General features: G+C 41.6%; 1 protein-coding gene across 1 annotated transcript; it reads right to left on the bottom strand.

Annotated features, from left to right (window-relative positions):
• Positions 1–2,028: 2,028 nt before the first annotated feature.
• Positions 2,029–17,900, bottom strand: ELOVL5 (ELOVL fatty acid elongase 5; the record flags this gene model as incomplete). The annotated part of the gene is made up of 7 exons (XM_079532618.1): positions 2,029–2,160; positions 5,054–5,188; positions 6,943–7,067; positions 8,541–8,712; positions 9,138–9,215; positions 15,684–15,871; positions 17,843–17,900. The coding sequence occupies 7 exons, from the start codon at positions 17,898–17,900 to the stop codon at positions 2,029–2,031; spliced, it is 888 nt and encodes a 295-aa protein (XP_079388744.1).
• Positions 17,901–19,066: the final 1,166 nt, after the last annotated feature.

Genomic DNA, 19,066 nt, shown 5'->3' with positions numbered 1-19,066 from the left:
AGCCACTTGGGGTGTTCTGCTTTCACTAATTCCACTGGGAGGTTTAGTCCACTGCACAGATAATTTCTGCAGCCAGGCAATGGATCAGTATTCAGCCAAAGCTTTTTGCATGGAATGTGATACCAAATCTCTGGCATGCTAAATTTCTCCAAATATCTGCAGCTGCCCTTTGGTCAAGACAACTTCTTCTTGGCATTACACAGGAATCAGCAATATAGTAAATCTGTACAAACCCACTATAAAATTCAGGCAGAGATCATCAAAAGTGTTTTAATGATTAAACCATGTCAAACATTAACAACGTAGGTATACTCAGATGAGCCAAGAGTTTATTTCTAGCACATTTAGACAGCCTATTTTGAACAGTATAGCTGCTGTACTGAGCTATGTAAAGACTCTGCAAACCAGTACCTAGAAATGAAGACACACACACAAGCTTCGATAATGTAAACATGACAGACACTGTCTCCTTCAAAACAAGGAATGAAAACCCACAAGGATAGCAGGAAAACTTATTAATTCCCTAAGAAATGTGCAAAAAATTTTAAAAAGGTTTAATTTAAAAAAAGAAAAATTAAACAAGTTAAAACTGGCATTTATATAAATATCAAAAATAGCTAAACTTGAGCAATAACCAACTGAACATCTTGCACAATTCCATTTCTCAGAGCTTAATGAATGAGATATTCATAAGCCAGGCTCCACCATGGCAGATACGAGAGTAACATCCCAGCAACAGATCTCAGCTTTGCAGCTGGCTCCTCATAGGTGCAAGGCAACATTTTACAGGAGCAACCTTAGAAGCTCTCTAAACAAATCCTCAGATAACAAGCCAAGACATTACTGGTGACAAACACAACTCACACTACAGGAACAGACACCTCCAGCACATTTCAGTAACACTTAAAAAACATTACGTTTGACTTAGACCACTGAATTTTGCTTGTTTGGGAAAAGATGTTTGTTAGGCACATTTTAAAAATGAACATATGCTACATGAAGACCAACACAGTTACCAACTCAAACACAGACGGTTCCATCAGAAAAGCATCCTTCCGTCTTCGCTTTTAAATACACCTCTGGATATGTTACAGATTTAAACAGTAGCTCTTAAAGTGTGGATATGGCTATGGTAACAACACTTGAAATTCTGCCAGTTTCCATATTAAAAACCACTCTTCATTTAGCATTGAAGAATTCCCAGAAATAAGAAAGAGAAAATAAAAGATGGGTCCACCCTGTATATACCCTAAACCTCAGAGACAAATATTTAAGTCTTACCGGACTGAGTAAGCGCCAATTAATTTTACAGTAGTGACATACTTCAAATAAAAAAATAAGATCTATTAAAAAGGTAAAATAACTTTTCCATCTGGTTTGTGACTGCTTAGTCAGTTAAAGCCAAATATACAAAACTAAATGCACCATTTCTAATTTCACTGTATCACGTAAGAGATACCTAACACTGTGTATCACATACAGACCAGTAAAATGATCATGGATTCTTCTACACGACTTTTTAATAAAAAGTCAGTCAACTGAAAAGTTGAAACATACCCTAATTTTTAAACCAGTCGTAAGCTTTGGGCCCTGCTTTTTAATTTAAGGCATGTGTGTTTAACTACTGAAACCAGCATCATACAAATTACCTCTACAATCACATGCATGATCTACAGTAAAAAAAATGGAGTTTAGATTACAGTGTTTTCAAATTGTGAATCATAATTCAGCACCTATCGTATTGACTAGTAAGGCAACAGCAGTGTCATATACTACAATAACACTCCCTTCCACAGTCTATAGCGGGGTCAGTGACAGCCCAGAATTATTTTTAAACTTCAACCTACTTTTATGTTCTGTATACAGTTTCTAGGGTGTTTGCACTGGTTAAGTCCTACATAAGTCACACTATTCTAGGCAGGAATAGTTACAGTAGCCATTAGAGTATTAGTGCACAACTCTTATTGTGCTTTTACAATCAGATGATTTTGTTGTTGGGGTTATCAAAATGGTTTTTCAGTTTGGTCTTCAATCCTTCCTTTGTTTTCTTTGTTTCACATTGTTCTCAAGGGAAGAAAAGCTGTTTGTGTACCCGTTCACAGTGGCTGTAGAGCCATTCTGATACTCTTTCCTCCTCGAGGATGCCTTCTTGTTGTAAGTCTAGAATATACAGAAAGACACATGGTTTTACTTAAACAGATTTCAGACAATTTTCTCACAGCAATTCAAGAAGCTAGAAGTAAATCTGCGTCCGTCAAGGCCTTGTGCTGGCAGCAGAGTCTAACAAGCTAACATTTTTTGTGTATGAGGTTACGTTGTGTGTTTCATTCATCACAAGAAGAGAATTAGCTCACTGGCAAAGAACAGGGATTGCTGCACGATGGTAGCACTGGCAGTAATATGTTAACAGTAAATTAGAAGCAGGGAAGCAATTTTATGAGCAGACTATGGCACAAGAATATACTCAAAATGACAAGGGAGGAGGGAGGTTTGATGCACTGCAGGTGACTATCTCCAGCAGTGACCGAACAAGAAGTGGGTAAACAGGAACAGTGAGGGCAGTTTCAGAGACAGAAATATGAAACAAATTTGCTGCAGCAGACTTGCAAAGCAAGAAAGGAGTGAAAACCAACAGCTTTCAGGAGACTCAGCACAAAAACTAGTGACAGTGAAAAAATACATATGACTTAATCTTTGTCAAAGGGGTTCAATTGCCTGATGAGAACACATTTCCAACTGTGCACGTGAAGGAAAGTTAAAATATGAGTAACCCTGATGAGGGAAGTAGAATAATATTTGGGGTATACAATCATCTTTAATTTGCATGTTCATATGCAGGAAGGGATCAGGAGCACAGGACTGATTTTAAGAAACACCAAAAGATCAGAAGGGTGACACCTGCTATGTTCTCTCCTGCCTCAGTCACTCTCACCAGACCTGAAAGGTTCAGGTGAAAAGAGTGTAAAAAGAGACATTTAAACTAGGTAACACTGTTTGAGGTCAGTGCATGGGACTGCATGGGGTTGATTTCCTGAAGACAGGTACATCTTTGCCCAGAGCCTGAGTGTGACCTACTCTGAACAACATAGATTGAGTCTAGATCTGTTCAGACATGAAACAAATGCCACAGAAACTCAATTCAAAATGCTAATTTTCCATGTGGAAATGCTTATAAAGGTGAACCCAAACCAGATTTTTGTGTGCTGATAGTTTCAGATGTTTCTCAGGCAAATAAACTAAGCATCACGTCACTCCCATATACAAGAAGGGGAGCAGGGAGGACCCGGGGAACTACAGGCCGGTGAGTCTCACCTCCGTGCCTGGGAAAATCATGGAACAGATCCTCCTGGACAACATGCTCGATCACATAAAGAATGAGCATGTGATCCGAGACAGCCAGCACGGCTTCACCAAAGGAAGGTCATGCCTAACTAATCTTGTGGCCTTCTATGATGGAGTGACGGCATTGGTGGACGAAGGGAAGGCGACCGATGTCATTTTCCTGGACCTGAGCAAGGCCTTTGACATGGTCCCCCACCACATCCTCATCTCCAAATTGGAGGGAAGTGGATTTGATGGGTGGACGACGCGATGGATAAGCAATTGGTTGAAAGGCCGCAGACAGAGGGTGATGGTCAATGGCTCTATGTCCAGGTGGAGGCCGGTAACAAGTGGTGTCCCCCAAGGGTCTGTCTTGGGACCGGTGCTCTTTAACATCTTTATCAATGACATCGATGAGGGAATTGAGTGCACCCTCAGCAAGTTTGCTGACGACACCAAGCTGAGTGGTGCGGTTGATACGGTGGAAGGAAGGGATGCCATTCAGAGGGACCTCGACAGGCTGGAAAGCTGGGCTCGGGTGAACCTAATGAGGTTCAACACGGCAAAGTGCAAGGTTTTGCATTTGGGCCGGAAGAACCCCAGGCACCCGTACAAGCTGGGAGGAGTGGTCCTTGAGAGCAGCTCGGCAGAGAAGGACCTGGGGGTCCTGATGGACGAGAGACTCAACATGAGCCAGCAGTGCGCTCTGGCAGCTCGAAAGGCAAATGGGATCCTGGGCTCCATCAGGAGAGGGGTGGTCAGCAGGGACAGGGAAGTGATTGTCCCTCTCTACTCGGCTCTTGTGAGGCCCCATCTGGAGTACTGTGTCCAGGTGTGGAGCCCTCAGTACAAGAAAGACATGGAGATTTTGGAAAGGGTCCAGAGGAGGGCGACTAAGATGATCAGGGGGCTAGAGCACCTCCCCTATGAGGACAGGCTGAGGGAGTTGGGCTTGTTCAGCCTGGAGAAGAGAAGGCTGCGGGGCGACCTCATTGCAGCCTATCAATACCTGAAGGGAACCTACACCCAGGAGGGGAGTAAACTCTTCATAAGGGCTGACAATAGCAGGACTAGGGGAAATGGATCCAAGTTGAAGGAGGGAAGATTTAGGTTGGATGTTAGGGGGAAGTTCTTTACGAGGAGAGTGGTTAGGCCCTGGAACGGGCTGCCCAGGGAGGTTGTGGATGCCCCGTCCCTGGACGTGTTCAAGGCCAGGTTGGACGGGGTCCTGGGCAACCTGATCTAAATGTGTATGTTTGGTGGCCCTGCTAGGCAGGGGGGTTGGAACTACATGATCCTTGAGGTCCCTTCCAACCCGGGTGATTCTGTGATTCTGTGATTCTGTGATTCTGTGATCTAAGCATTTACCCTTATAAGAACAGTAGGAAACAATTTGCTTGTGCACTTCAGAGGTTGCTGTTTTATTTCAAAATGAAAAACTGTTTCCTAAATTAAGCTCCTCCTCTCCCTTATCTGTAGTTAAAACTGCATTAGTAAAATGTGTTTCTGAGATACTCTGCTTATAGAGATTTCTAACAGTTTTGAATTTCGTAGACAGCACACCTGAAGCTCTCGAAGTTGTGGGTAGACCAGTAAGTATAATACATTAAAAATGCATGCATGTTGCTGGAAGAAAAAGGCTATTTCAAGCAGATCTTTCTGTAAAACAGCTTTCCAATGAAACAAAACCAGCAGAATGGTATAAAGAATCTATGAATATTATGACTTTTACCTGAATGTAGAAATTTGTGAAGAGGATAATCAAAGAAATCATGTAAAAAATCTGGAAATACAGCCACCCCTGAGGAAACGCACATGGCCAAACAACACCACAGCTGGTCTGGAAGATTGTCAGGACAAACTGAATCTGGGGAAAGAAAAAACAAAACAGAACAAAACAAAACAAAAACCAGAGCACGTCAGTGCAAGAAGGGAAAAAGCCATTATTGACCAAAACCTAATTAGGTGTCTCCAAAACGACCTAAGGTTGATGCATTCTTCTTCTCTATTTTACTAAAACAAAGTAAACATGATTTAGCAAGACTTTCAGGTTGTGATATTCTGTTGCTTAAGTGATTTTATTTAATATTGTTCCATTTTAGAGCATTACTGTAACCTACATAGAATCAGTTTATAAGTGTCCTAGGGAACAAAGACCACCACCTCCCGAGGGAGAGCTCACCAGGGTTTGGCTCTGCCAGCCTAACACAGTAGCTCTGCTAAAAATCCAGCGTCACCTCTTCCACAGGCTGAGACTACCCTATATATGGCTCCAGTGAAAGAATTTTAAGTCAAAAACTGCACATATGAAGCAGAGAAGCTGGGGGAACGGGGGCACGGAAGAGATCAGAGGTTCATTACACCTGTCTACAACTACCTTCGGTTTTCTCTTTTGGAAAAAAATCAACAGTTTGGGCTTATGTGCTGCAAAGGCCTTCAGGCAAAAAATCCATCCTTACATGAAGGCTACCAGATTAGGGAATGTTTATTTGAAAAGAGATGCAATTGCCATGCAGAGCAGGCAGGGAAATGGAAGCGCTGTGACAATAGCCAGGGGAGCAGCTACACCACAGAGGCAGTTGCAATCTGCAGCGCTCAGACAGCACAGATGAAGAACAGGGCCCAAATCTGGAAGGGAAACAAAACAAAACAAAACAACCTGCTAAACCACACAGAACTTTGCTGTGCTTCGCCTTCCTTCTGGAAGAAACAGTGCTAAGAAAAAGGATTTTGAGAATTGAACTCTGAATTGCTGACAATCACCAGCAAATGCTACTAAACCTAATCAGGGTTCTGAGAGTGGGGAGAAAAAGAATCATAGAAGTAAATATTAACAATAATTTAAAAAACCTCTAGGCTTTGTCTTTCCCATCTATAAAATGAGGAGAACAAAATGCCTATGCACACTTTCTTGTGCAGCTCTGGCACATTATACACATCAGAGTCACTGCAGCATGTGCCTCACTGCTTAATTTCAGTGCTCTTTTCACCCCCAGTCCACAGCATTCAGGCATCATCTCTGTACACCCAGGAAACAAAACAAATGGATGCAACAAACACAACGCAGAATTACAAGTGAAAAAAAATCTGCCCATTTAAAGTGCGGAAGAAGAACAGAAATATTGAACAGTTTTTAATAAACCATTTGCAACTGCATGCAAAATGTGGGACAGAAAATCCATTGTCCTGCAGGACTAGAATGAAGGGCCTTGTTAGTTGCAGACTGTGTAGCACTCTGCTTCTGCTCTGCCCTCTCAGCATCAGCCTGAGCAACAAGCACCCTGCCTACACGGCTCCTCCTCTCTAGCTCCCAAGACCCCAAAAACCCAGCACTGAGATTCCCCAATACCTCTTGCCACACAGCTTGGAGAGATACAAAAAGAACTGAACTGCTCAGCACTGATTTATGCACGCCATCAGTTCCTACCTCCCTTTTGCCCTGAAAGCAGTACAGAGAGGCAGAAGCTGGATTTCTAAAGTGACCTGTGTGCATGAAGATGTAAAAGCTTTTAGATTTCACTTCCCCTTCTATCCATAGCAAAATTTTCTGTTGGTAAAGGCCAAAAGATCCCACTGAGAACACAAGAACCTGCTGAAGTGCTACAAGAGCTCATCACTCACCAGCTGCCCCTGAGTGATGTACTTCTTCCACCACAGATAAGGACGCATCGCTGGAACAGCCGACAATCCATAGTAGGAGTACATGAGGACATGGATAAAGCTGTTCAGTGTGGCACCGAAATAAGCTGAAACAGCAAAGGAGAAAGTACCCTGAATTACCAGGAAAATGCTGTTACATGGAACCAAAAGCTCAAAATGGCTACTATTTAAAATATGATTTCTCTTAGAACAAAAGCAAAAAACTCCCCTCTCCTGAAACTCAACTGAGAATGCTGACTCAACCGAGTGTTTGAGATGCTTTGCCACTGTGTGCTGTATATCAGCCTTCTGATTTTGTTTGCTCTATTTATTATTTTTCTACACTCCATCTTGTCAATAGGAAGCTGATAAAAATGAGTCATGTAAACATGCCCAACAATCCACAGCTTCTCCAATCTAATTTTAGGCCAATTTCACTTTCTGGGAGGGAGCCTATTTGGTCATTTATAAGCAAAAGCAACGAGTAGCTTCTGAATGTGAAAGCTAACCATTCCATTTGTCCTTGTTTGCGGCATCTTTAGTCATCAAATAAATTTCAGTTTTAGCTTAGCACCAAACTGTGTGGCACTGGATGACCACGCGTGACACAGAGATTGGTAAGGAAGAAGAAAAACACATCACCAGAAATAGCGCAGAAGTATTTTCAAGACCACAAAAACTCAAGATAGACTCTAAGTACTTGCACTTTGGACTGTTCTATAAACAGAGATTGACTTCTTTATAGGAAAATGTGGTTCTGGATGCACGCTTCCCATAAGTTCAACATTACTCACTGTCGTGCTGACAACACAAAACAAATATGAGTTTCTATGTTGTTTGGCTAGGAAAGCAGACTCCTGAGCAATCCAGCTACTTGGTCTGCCTTGCTGCTAGTTCACACCCACTGGATTTCAAAAGGTTTCTCTTGGATTAACGTGCATATCTGAACCACAACTGAACCACGCTAATACAGTTAGTAAAGTAGATGACAACTAAAAACAAAGGACATTAAAGAATCTGGCAAGGTTGCCAGAGGTTAGAAGGATTTAGACAAGAGAGACACGGAAACCTTTCACTTAAGACACATTCAGTCAAGTTCATTAGTGCTCAGGGGACAACAACATTTTAATTGAAATCATTTGTTGTGGTTACGAGTATAAAATGAGATTAATTTGTGAAAGTTACATCTCAGGTGAACTTTACAGATTTAAGGACAAGTGTCACTATTAGACATCTTGCAGTCAAAACACATTTCTGGTTCTTCCTTGGAAAAAAACATTGTTTCATTTGAGGGTCTCCAAAAAAAGAGAAAGCAAGGCTGATAGGTGCCAGACCTGGACTGCTGCAGAAAACAAATGTCAAACTGTCAAGTAAAATCTTCAAGCTACATAGTCGTGTATTTTCCAGACACCCCTCAGGCATCTTAATATCTCCAGCAACGGCTGCAATTCAGCAAAATAGCTTAGCATCAGAAACAACACATCCTGCACTTGAAGATACCAGAAATGTTTGATTTGACCAAATGAAAATCAAAACAAGGCCTCTGATGCCAGCATATCCCATCATAACCCAGTACTTACAGTGACCACAAGGCACCCAGTTCATAACAAACCACCAAATATTCAGCATCGTTGCATGGTGATAGACATGCAGGACAGTGATCTGATGATTATTTTTCCGCAGAATGAAAAAGAAGGTATCCATGAACTCAATGAGTTTGGAGAAATAATACCACCAGAGGACACGTATGATCTAGAAAGGAGGAAACAAGTTTTAAAAGTACTGCACATTGTGACCAGACAGTATTTAGTAAACTATGGCAAAAAACGCTGTAGTGCTGCCTGTAAAGGCAAGATCTGAGAAGAAATCATCACCACACCTTCCCACAGACAGAGAACGGACACACAGTGGCCAGATACAGACTGAAGATCAATTCTGTTTTTTAAGCTGGGAACACATGGAAGTGTACATACAATTATTCACAGAAATTGTAAATATCAATGAATATACTGTTGATTAATTCTTATGTCTGACCATGCATCACCCATCCATACTGTGGAAGGAGAAAAAAACACACAGTTTGAACAAAAACTGCATGATCGATACCATTCTGCTTTCTACTTACATTCAAGGAGACAATTGAAAATGTAATTAGCCTGAAGTCTTGATTACATTACCTTCATATCAGCTTCACCTCCACTGCGTGTGTCCTGACAGTAGAAATTGTATCCTCCCTCCCATACTCCTGTCACCAACTGGGGAGAGCAAAGAACAAAGTGTCAGTCGGTGCCAACACCGTGCCTCACAGTGAACCCAAACCCTGACAGAAGCTTTGGGAGACACGTGGTGACAAGGCATATGTGGACACCTCAGTGTGACACTAGGCTGGGTTTCAGCTCCAGGCACTAGTTGAATCATAAAGAAGGGTGAGTTAATAGAAATTCTTCAATTGCAGCGTAACAGAATAAAAGTAGGAGATAGTGCTCCAGCTTATCCCACACAGCATGTGTTTGTTCCTAGACAGATTCTCCCTTCAGCTGATGATCTCATTGCTGGAGAAAGGGAACAACCAAAGATTACAAGTTATAATTGGTAATACCAAAGATTACAAAATACAATTGCAAACATGAGGATCTGACTACAATTTTTTCAGCCGTATAACAGAACAAACCTTTCAGCTTTGCTATCCTTAACAGTTAACAACTAATGCTTTACCATATGTTGATTCTTTAAATCTTTTTAAATAAATCCCTAATTCCAAGCACATTACATTCTTCACCATCCAAGTGATTTCCTCTTCAGTCTCTGTCATTGCCTGCCTGACTTCCTGATATATCAAATAATACCTCAAATATGACAAAATTACTTTGCAGACTAATTAAGGAGTAATGACCAGCTAGCTACCAGTCATGAGAGGGTGATGAGGAGTCCTTTGCCTGGGGCTGGCTGAAACCAAGGTGGAATCCGGATCCATTGCCAGCGCCCGTGTCCCATGCTTTTCCCACAGCTGTGGATCACACCGCTGTCCCTGAGCTCTGTGTATGAGGGGTGATGGGGAGCAGGCAGACTGCAAAGGGAGAGGCTGAAGCAGGCTCTGAAGGGCGAGATGGAGGAGCACCTGGAAGGGGAGATTTTGAAGGTGGGACCTGAGAGGGCAGTAGGTGTGAGGACGGGATGAGAACAAGTGTCTTGGCTTATAACGTGGCCAGGAGGCAGCTTGCTATTTAAGCTATTTATTTTTAAAACCAAGGGAGAACCCTGGTGGTTCTGGCTTCTGACTTTTAAGAGGTTGCCATCAGTGCTTCTATTAAAGTAATAATCATGACAGAAGAGCCTGCTTGATGTTTAGAAAGACATTTTTTCCTCTTGGAAATAGTATTAGAAGAGGAATAGGGAATTTAAACTACTTCCAATTGTAAAAAGAATGGGAAGGCAACCTAAAAAATCCTTCCAAAAGCACGGACAGACATCCTGCACAAGTGACTTGTCCATTCTGGGCCTTATCTACACTCATGGAGAATTAAAGAAAAAAAAAAACAGGCTTTGTAAGGCCATGGTTAAAAACTCAATGTACTGTAAATCATTTAAAATAATTAGTTGCTACAATAACTGGTGCTATTAAACGCTGTCCAGAACTGTGAATGGGAAATTAATTCTGAAAGGTACAATAAAGATTATGATTTAAATGACCTTTTCCTAATGTTATTTCTTTCATGGCTCATTTTCTCCCTAAATTACCTTTAAAAATACCCAATCAGTCTAGGTCATTACTTTAGACCTCCTGAAATAGAACTATGGCCACTATTTAGTGGAGGAGGGAGGGGGGGGAAAGACATCCAGTAATACCTTAACATAAAGACCTGAAATTACCTCATGTAATGGAGAACAATCAATATTACCATGACAGTGACAGCAAGGCAGCCTTGTGCATCAGCAGCAGACCCAAGCAATTTCTCTATCCAAGCAGCAAGGAGAACTCATCCAGGTACCAGCTACCCTCTCTGGACAAACCTTACACCAAGCTACTCTGACACCACTGAGGGAAAGCCTATAAGGTTTCTTGGGTGCTCACTAGTCCATCAGGCAGATCACACTGTGCTGTAACAGTGTTGCTAAGAGCTTACAGATGTCTTCATGCAGATTTCACAGTTCAAAGAAGGGTGAGAAACAGAGGAATAATCACTTTTGCACGGTGATTATTGCAAACAGCAAGGGTCAGCCTCCATCTCCAGCTCTTCCAGGAATTCCTTCAGAGCAAAGGCTAGCACAGTGACACCCAGAGGGCTTTCCCTGCAAGGATACAGGTTCACTACATAAAGCTTGACAGAAGGTGTCCAGAATGATTCTGCTATTTAAAGAATAAAGGTATCAGTGTGAATGTAGGTAGCTTCAGTAAAACTTCAGTCAAGTATTTCCTTGTTTCCAGAAGAGTATATTGTAATATGCTAGGAATGGTAGTGTTATTTCACAGTCATAATGCTGTAAATGATACAAGCAAGGCAATGTTTGTAGGAAACAGCAGTATCTTTTCACATAGAAATAGTATAGTTACTCAAGAAAAATCAAACCTTCCTTTCCAAAAGAAACTAAGAGGTCAAAAGCTGCCACGAGCTCATACTACTGTCTGTGAGCCTTGCTTTGAGTAACACACGGTACCCATAGGTGATGGTTTTTCAGAGGGATCAGCTGCTCTCCCACTATTTATTACAGCCACAGCACTTTCAGCACATGCTGGAAGGCCTCAGAAAACAGAAACAATAGGCTGCTCTGAGATCTGACCAACAGCAGTTCCCAGACGGCTGCGCTGCGTACAGAGCTGGGCACATCAATGCAAAAAACGATAAATGGAGCTAATGGAGCTGTTCGCTTAAAATGTTGGTGTCACAAATTGTCAGCGGGTGCATTTAAGTAATTTATTGTGCTTCCTGTGGCCTGCTTCAACCTCCTGAGCCCTCCTACAGCTGCTGTGGGCCCAAGATGGCCTTTCCTGGCCAGCTGACCTCAGGACGTCCTCCAGCTCAAGGCTGGCAGGAGCCCAGGCTTGCTAATGGCACTGCTGATGCACGGCCACAGGCTATCTTCTCTTGAGAAATTAACCTGTGCAGAACAGGCTGACTGTAATCATTTCCAGAGTCTGCCATTTTGAAATGACACGCCAAGAGGACAGCTCCTTCATAATCCAGTTAAAATAGCACTCCAAGGCAGTGTTAAGTTCCTCAGCCCCAGGGAAAACACGGCAGTTTGAAGTCGCTTTTGTGCTTAAGTAGGATTCTCTTCCTTCTCTCTTTCATTTTTATAGTATGTTTGTGCTGCAATCGAGTTCCTCAAAATGCTGCAGCATGTGGTTTTTATCACATTTGCTATCAAAATAAAGCAGCATACCTGCACCGCTCTGAACTGGCTGTGGAAATGGCTGGTGGGGAAGGATTCTGTGTTCTGATACCAGCCAAGGCCCAAGCCTGGCTACTGGCAGGTGCTTCATATGAAGAGTGAAGACACAGAGATTGCTTTCAGAAAGTGAGCCTTCATCACAGGCCAGTTTCCTCAAATAGGAACTGACAGGGCAGTTGAGAGGAACCTCTTCCACTCCCCAGGGCCTGCCTTCCTCTAAAATTATCTGAGACAAGCAGCCCACCGCTTTCTTTTGATAGTATCAGAACACACCCCAGCTTTTTCCAGTCATTAAATGCCAGAATAGATAATTTATACTTATTATGTACATAAAATACTACCTACAAACCCTGAATAAGAAGTCTAAGATGTGATTTTAAAGACCAAAAAGACCATCAGACCACCAAGTGAAGCAAGAACACAGTAGCTGGAATTTTACAAATCCCACACTTTTTTCCCACCCCTATGTTAGTGCATACAAACATTCAGATAAAAAGGTCAGAAAACCAACGAGATCATCGTTCTCATCTTGGTTGGGAGGACGCCTCACTTCAATATCATGTTTTGGTCACACATCACTAAAACTGAGCTGTGATGCTATGATTCACAGGCTGAACCATGACAGCTATAACTCAGGAGAAACTCCCAGGCAGAAGTTTAATAGCAAGCTAATAAAATGGTTTATTTTCAGATAGGATATTGAACAAGTTTGTATGTGGTGCTGTTTTGTGATTGTCCTCAAACTAGGTCTGATAAAAGTTTAATTCAGCTGAAATACAATGAAATACAGAGATGAGAAAGGTATTATACCTCCTTCTTCCTTTTTTTGAATGTTTATTGCCATCAATTTAGCTTGAAAAAGAACACGTGTCATGAATTGTGACTGATGATCACTCATCCTTCACAGCTAAATTTCAGTGACAGACGTAGTCTGAGTGAGGCTGTTGCTGGCCTTATACTGACATGGCTATTACAGAGGCACTCACTGCAGCCAGCAGATGTACATTAAATTTAGGAATCTGACTTTTTCACTATCACCTGGCTCTTTGGCTTTCATCCTGCAAACAGCGAGCAGCACAGTGTTATGTCAGCAAGGCTGTCGACTTGCAATATTTTAAGGCATCAGTCCTTGCTGCAGACCACTGCTTGCTCCCAAGTCACAGAATCACAGGGGTTGGAAGGGACCCTGGAGATGTTCTAGTTCAACCCGCTGCTAAAACAGGTTCCCTACAGTAGGTTGCACAGGAAAACGTTTGAGCAGGTTTTTAATATTTCCAGAGAAAAAGACTCTCTGGGCAGTCTGTTCCAGTGCTTTGTCACCCTCATTGTAAAGAAAATTTTTGTCATGTTTGTATGGAACTTCCTATGCTTCAGTTTGTGCCCGTTGCCCCTCACCCTGTTGCTGGGCACCACTGAAAAGAGGCTGGTGGCCCCATGCCATCCTTTGATAAGCATTGACAAGACCCTCTCTCATTCTTCTCTTTTCCAGCCTGAACAGCCCCGTGTCTCTCAGTCTCTCCTTGTGAGGGACATGCTCCAGGCCCCCCATCGCCTTTGTAGCCCTAAAGTCCACCACGTCATTGCTGCATTGGCAGGGAAGAAGCATGGAATGTTCACAGTAAAGGACATCCAGTGGTCTTCTAAGACAACAGAGGCTACAAAAGAGCAAACTCACAAGATGATCTCAAAAGCATTTTGTTGTAATTGTCATGAGTTATCATGAGTTTATCATGAGTCGTCATAACACTGCAGCTTTATATGACAGGACAAGGGGAATGACCTCAAGTTGCTCCAGGGGATACTTAGTTTGGATATCAGGAAAAACTTCTTTACAGAAAGGGTGGTTCAAACCCATGTGAAGAGTTTTACTTTATAGAAAGCATAAACCTTCATATTCACCGTGTTGTAACTGTGAAGGATGAGATAATATAAAAGCTATTCAAGTGGTTGCAAGTACAAGGAACTTCAACATAAACTTTTCTTAGTAACCTACTCACTATTAGCAAGGAAAGTCTTATAAAGGCCTACAATCAGCAGTTCAAATCTTTTCTATTGTTTAAATTCATACAGTAGTTTTCATTTGGAAACTATGAGAATTATTTCAAGTATTCAAGAAAAGAAGATTGGCTATGCTAAGAATTTTATCCATACTTAGTACAACTGAAGAAAAGTTGGCACTTGTAATATAAAGGTTAAAATAATATGAATTACTGTATAAGTAATGTCTGGATAAACTAACAATGCAGGTACTGTCAATGAAGTCCACAGCAACACTATGTGTTAACACATCAATGTGCAAATTCTGTATGCACTCCTCACACTCACACACTCACTCAGGATTTAGAATATCCTGAAAGGAAGATTAGAAGTGAGAACAAATAGAGAATACAAGCTGTTCTAAGTACCTATTGAATCCCACACTGCTCATCCTAAAGAATTAAGCATCAAAATTCTCAATGATCCAAATCAATACAGCAATTTTGACTGAACTCTTCTCTATACAAGAGAAATTGCCTTTAAGTTTAAATCATTTCCTATCTAAATTCATCTCTTAAGACACTACAAACTTCTAAGAATTATAACTTGCATGTATTTCTAAGCAAATGTCCCCCTCTTCCACTCAAGGAAAGCAGGAGCTTTAGCTTTTGTTTGTAATTCCATGTTGAAAATGAAATAACTCCTTACCAAAAAGAGAAATGCTTCTGGTTAAAGGCAAGCCACAATATTCTGTACATTAAAGCCACGTGCTGCATTGTTTATTGACCACATTCTTATTTAAATTGCCAGAGTTTTCCATTTTCACGTTAATCAAAGGCATGCAATCTCAATTACGAGCAGCTAAATAGCTCTACGGAAGCAGAAAACTTGATAGTGCACAAATCTTTGTTTTGTTAAGAAAGAAAATAAGTCCACTTCAGTTTGAAATCTATTTGTATGTTCAGATTTTAACATTCACAAACAGATGAATCACAACTGTCTAGATGCAAAATTTGTTTCAGCAAAATTAAGAGGACATGTGTAAGCTTCCAAGCTTACACAAACAGATGCAAAGAGTTTGTGATTAAACACATTTAAATAAAACACATTTTGCACTCAAGATATAGTTTTGCTGCCAAGTATGTTGTACAATCTATCAAAGCAATCCAGTTAAGCCTGTCTTCTAGGCACTGGGAGTATTCTCCTCTCAGAAGTGACATTAAAGAATCATGTAACATTTTTGCTGACGTTTCCCCATGTTTAGCAGGACTATCTTCATAGATCATTTTCAACACAAGCCAGTATAATTAAAACAGACACTGCAAAATAACCCCAACCCAAATGCTTTTTCCTACCTCATAAAACATATACAGAGAAAGCAGTGTGAGTCCAAGGTTGTAGACCACTAGAATCCCCCTGCATGAGAACGGTTGTTTGTTCCGCATGTACTTTGGTCCTAGCCATACGATTAGTAAGTACAAGGCTGAGAAGATAAAGGTAGGTGTATAATTTTCCAGAAGAAGCCATCCTTTTACTCTGGGATCTGAAACAAACAAACAAAATTACAAACACTTAGACTTTTGAGTGGAGAAGAACTCAATGCATCCAGAAAAATCTTTACTCAAGAATGATTCTAGCATCAGAATGACAGAGAAAGATGAAGGGAGAACAGCAAATCTTTTTATCAAGGGCTATGTTACTAATTACAAACAACTTCAGAAGCAAGATTTTATTTACATGGTTGTTAAAGGAAATAGAAATCTTTATAAGGCAAAGATATTTCTAAACTACTATCTAATTATTATGAGTGAAATACTAACTACTGCTCAGAAGCTCCATCCATCCTGAATACCAAAGACGAGTTCAAATTATAAAGCAAAGCTTCAGCAATCGGTGCTCAGGGACATGATTAGCAGAGGGCTGTTAGAGTTAGGGTAGTATGGTTAGGCTGCGGTTCGACCTGATGACCTTTAAGGTTTTCTCCAGCCTGAGCTATTCCATGATCCTATGATTCTATCATCTTCTCTCGTTCTCTCAAATCAGCCTTTCCCAACAGCACAGTTTTTATTCCCTCATAGAGCCAGCAAAGCTAGTAGTGAAGTGGACGCTCTGAGGGTCTCAGCAGATGGTCCTGATAGCTTTCTGTAGTCTGCACTGTATCAATACTAGCCTAACTAGATTAACAAATGTGCTAATTACGATACTTAAATTTTGTAGTCCTTGTGTTCGCAATGAAACACAACACAGTCAGTCCCGTTTGACTACTCAGATCAGCTGGCAAAATACTGAAAAAGCACATCAGCTCCCCAGAAAAAGCACTTCAGAGAAATGCCTGAGACAAGTGCGTCACACTTTTTTCCACAGTCACTGCCGTGGTCTCTACCCAGCAACAGCATGGCATTTAACTACCTTCACCTGAGCCCTGTCTAAAGGATCGAAGCTATGCTTGCCAAACCATGAACCAGCAATGTCTTCTTTGCAAAGGAGTCAAATGTGTAAGCTGATCGTAAGAGATAAGGCTTTAAAACATAGGTTGGGAAATGGCTAAGAAAACCTGGGATCTGTTTGGATTTTACTGCCTTAATTTTCAAAACATGGCAAATATAGGCTACGTGAAAGTATGAACAGTGTGTCATATCACAACATCCTGACTAATCTAAACAGGTTTAGCATGAAGGTGAGCACAACCAGGGCACCAAACAACTCAAGAGCAAGCAGAAAGCACTCTCTGAAGGATCAGAGGAGCTCCCCGATGGACCTCATCCTGTGAGGCAACAGCGGGAGCTTCATTTGGACAGAGAAAGAGGGTAGGCAGCAGGAGGAAGTACGCTGCTGGAAGAGGAAAAACAAGTACTGAGCAACACCACATGGGTTAACTGTGCACCCGCTACGGGATCACACGAAGCCTGGATGAAAGCCCTCATGCAAGGACACTGTCTTCTCTGGTGTTAATGCCTCTCCCTTCATACTGAGCAGGATTTCTGCTCTCCACTTGTGAACTTTTTCCCAGTGAACAGCTCACCAAAACCACTGTTTCTTTAAAAAGAATGGTTCCAAAGAAGAAATGCATTCTAAAAAATACTTCTTAAAATTTATTTCAATGAAAGTGAAGTAAGCAGCTCCAATTATGAGGATAACGGTATTTTTGTTTCATCAAATGCAAAGTCTAACAAGATTTATTTTCCAATACAACCTATCATTAACTTCTAAGACAAAACCTGTGAAGACCTGAGTGAGATCAGTAGGTCACTGAGGCTAACACTGGCATGTAACTGCTAGTAAAGAGAACAGCATCTCAGACTGCTGTAGCTAAAAAATAAGCAGCTCTCCAGGTTAGAAGAGAACATGCACTGAGATATTTCTACTTTCTTACAGAATCACACATTATGTTGCTCTGTAGATATTAAGAAAACTGATCACTTTTCAAGGTCAGGTTGCTAGGAATGTTCTTCTTATGCTCCAGTGTCTGTTCTTTTGAATCAGTTATACTATTTTATTTTCTGAAAAAGCCTACCTCTGGGTCCAAGCCAAACATCCAGGTAGCTATTGATTGTTTTATCCAGACGTTCCATTCTACAATCTGGTGAAATGGAAAAATGAAAAGTAAGTTAGTTATTTTTCATTGCACAGAAACAGTTTAATTATCTGAATACCAACTGCTCGGGTTAACAAAGAAAATTCTAATATACAAAAATTGCAGACAGATACTGGACATTATTAGCAAAGACAGTACAAGTACAGAAAACATATTCTAGTGTCAGAGAGAAACAGCTGTAAAGATGTGCATTTAATCACGGATACAGAAACACGGAGGTTTAAAACAGTTAGTGCAGTTTAATCAAAAGTTCTTTCTAGTTCAGTATTTTAAGAGTATAAATACAGGATTATAATTGGCATGATTGCTCTACAAGGAGGAGAGCTGGACCTTGAAAAGAACAGCAACACTGAAATTCCCACATAAATACTATGAAGCTATTTTAACACAGAACTTCAAATACTTGGCAACATTAGCTGGGGAGGAGGAAGGGAAGGAAAAATGTGAAAACTGGCTCTCTATCACTTTGTGAATAGGTGACTGATTACAGCTGTGATTAACAGCCCATAAAACTAAAAGATGAACAACTACAGGATAACAGTGTTGCACAGGCAAGGAAGGGAAATACTGCAATTCACAGCATGAAGATCTTCATTTCCACAGCTTCCTTACTGGCAAACTCTTATAAAGTAACACCCCTAAGGTACAGGAGGGACCCATAAGGATCTGGAGTCCAGCTCCTGGCTCCACACAGGAGCACCCAAAATATTCAAACTCTGTCTGTGAGCACTGCCCAAAACCTTGAGCTCCATCAGCTCAGGGCCGTGCCCGCAGCCCTGTGCAGCCCGTTCCATGCCCACCACCTCTGGTGCAGCCCTGTCCCTGACCCCCAGCTGCTCTCCCCTGACGCAGCTCCACGCCGTTCCCTCAGGCCCTGTCGCTGTCACACAGAGCAGAGCTCAGCGCTGCCCTGCGCTCTCTGTGAGGAGCTGCAGCTGCCATCAGGCCTCCCCTCAGCTCCTTGCTCTGCGCTGAGCACACCGAGGGACCTCAGCGCTCCTCACACCTCTCGACCTCCAGACCCTCCTCCATCTTTGTAGCCCTCACTGAGACACTCATTAAATTCTTATGAGAAGAGGAAGAAACTTTCTTTTTGCTTTAAATATATATATACACACACACACAATTTCCTTTTCTCTATGC

This window comes from Tetrao urogallus (assembly GCF_951394365.1).
Source record: "Tetrao urogallus genome assembly, chromosome: 2".
Taxonomy (NCBI): Eukaryota; Metazoa; Chordata; class Aves; order Galliformes; family Phasianidae; genus Tetrao; species Tetrao urogallus.
The sequence above is the reverse complement of the archived record's forward strand: the minus strand, read 5'-3'. Positions and strand labels throughout refer to the sequence as shown.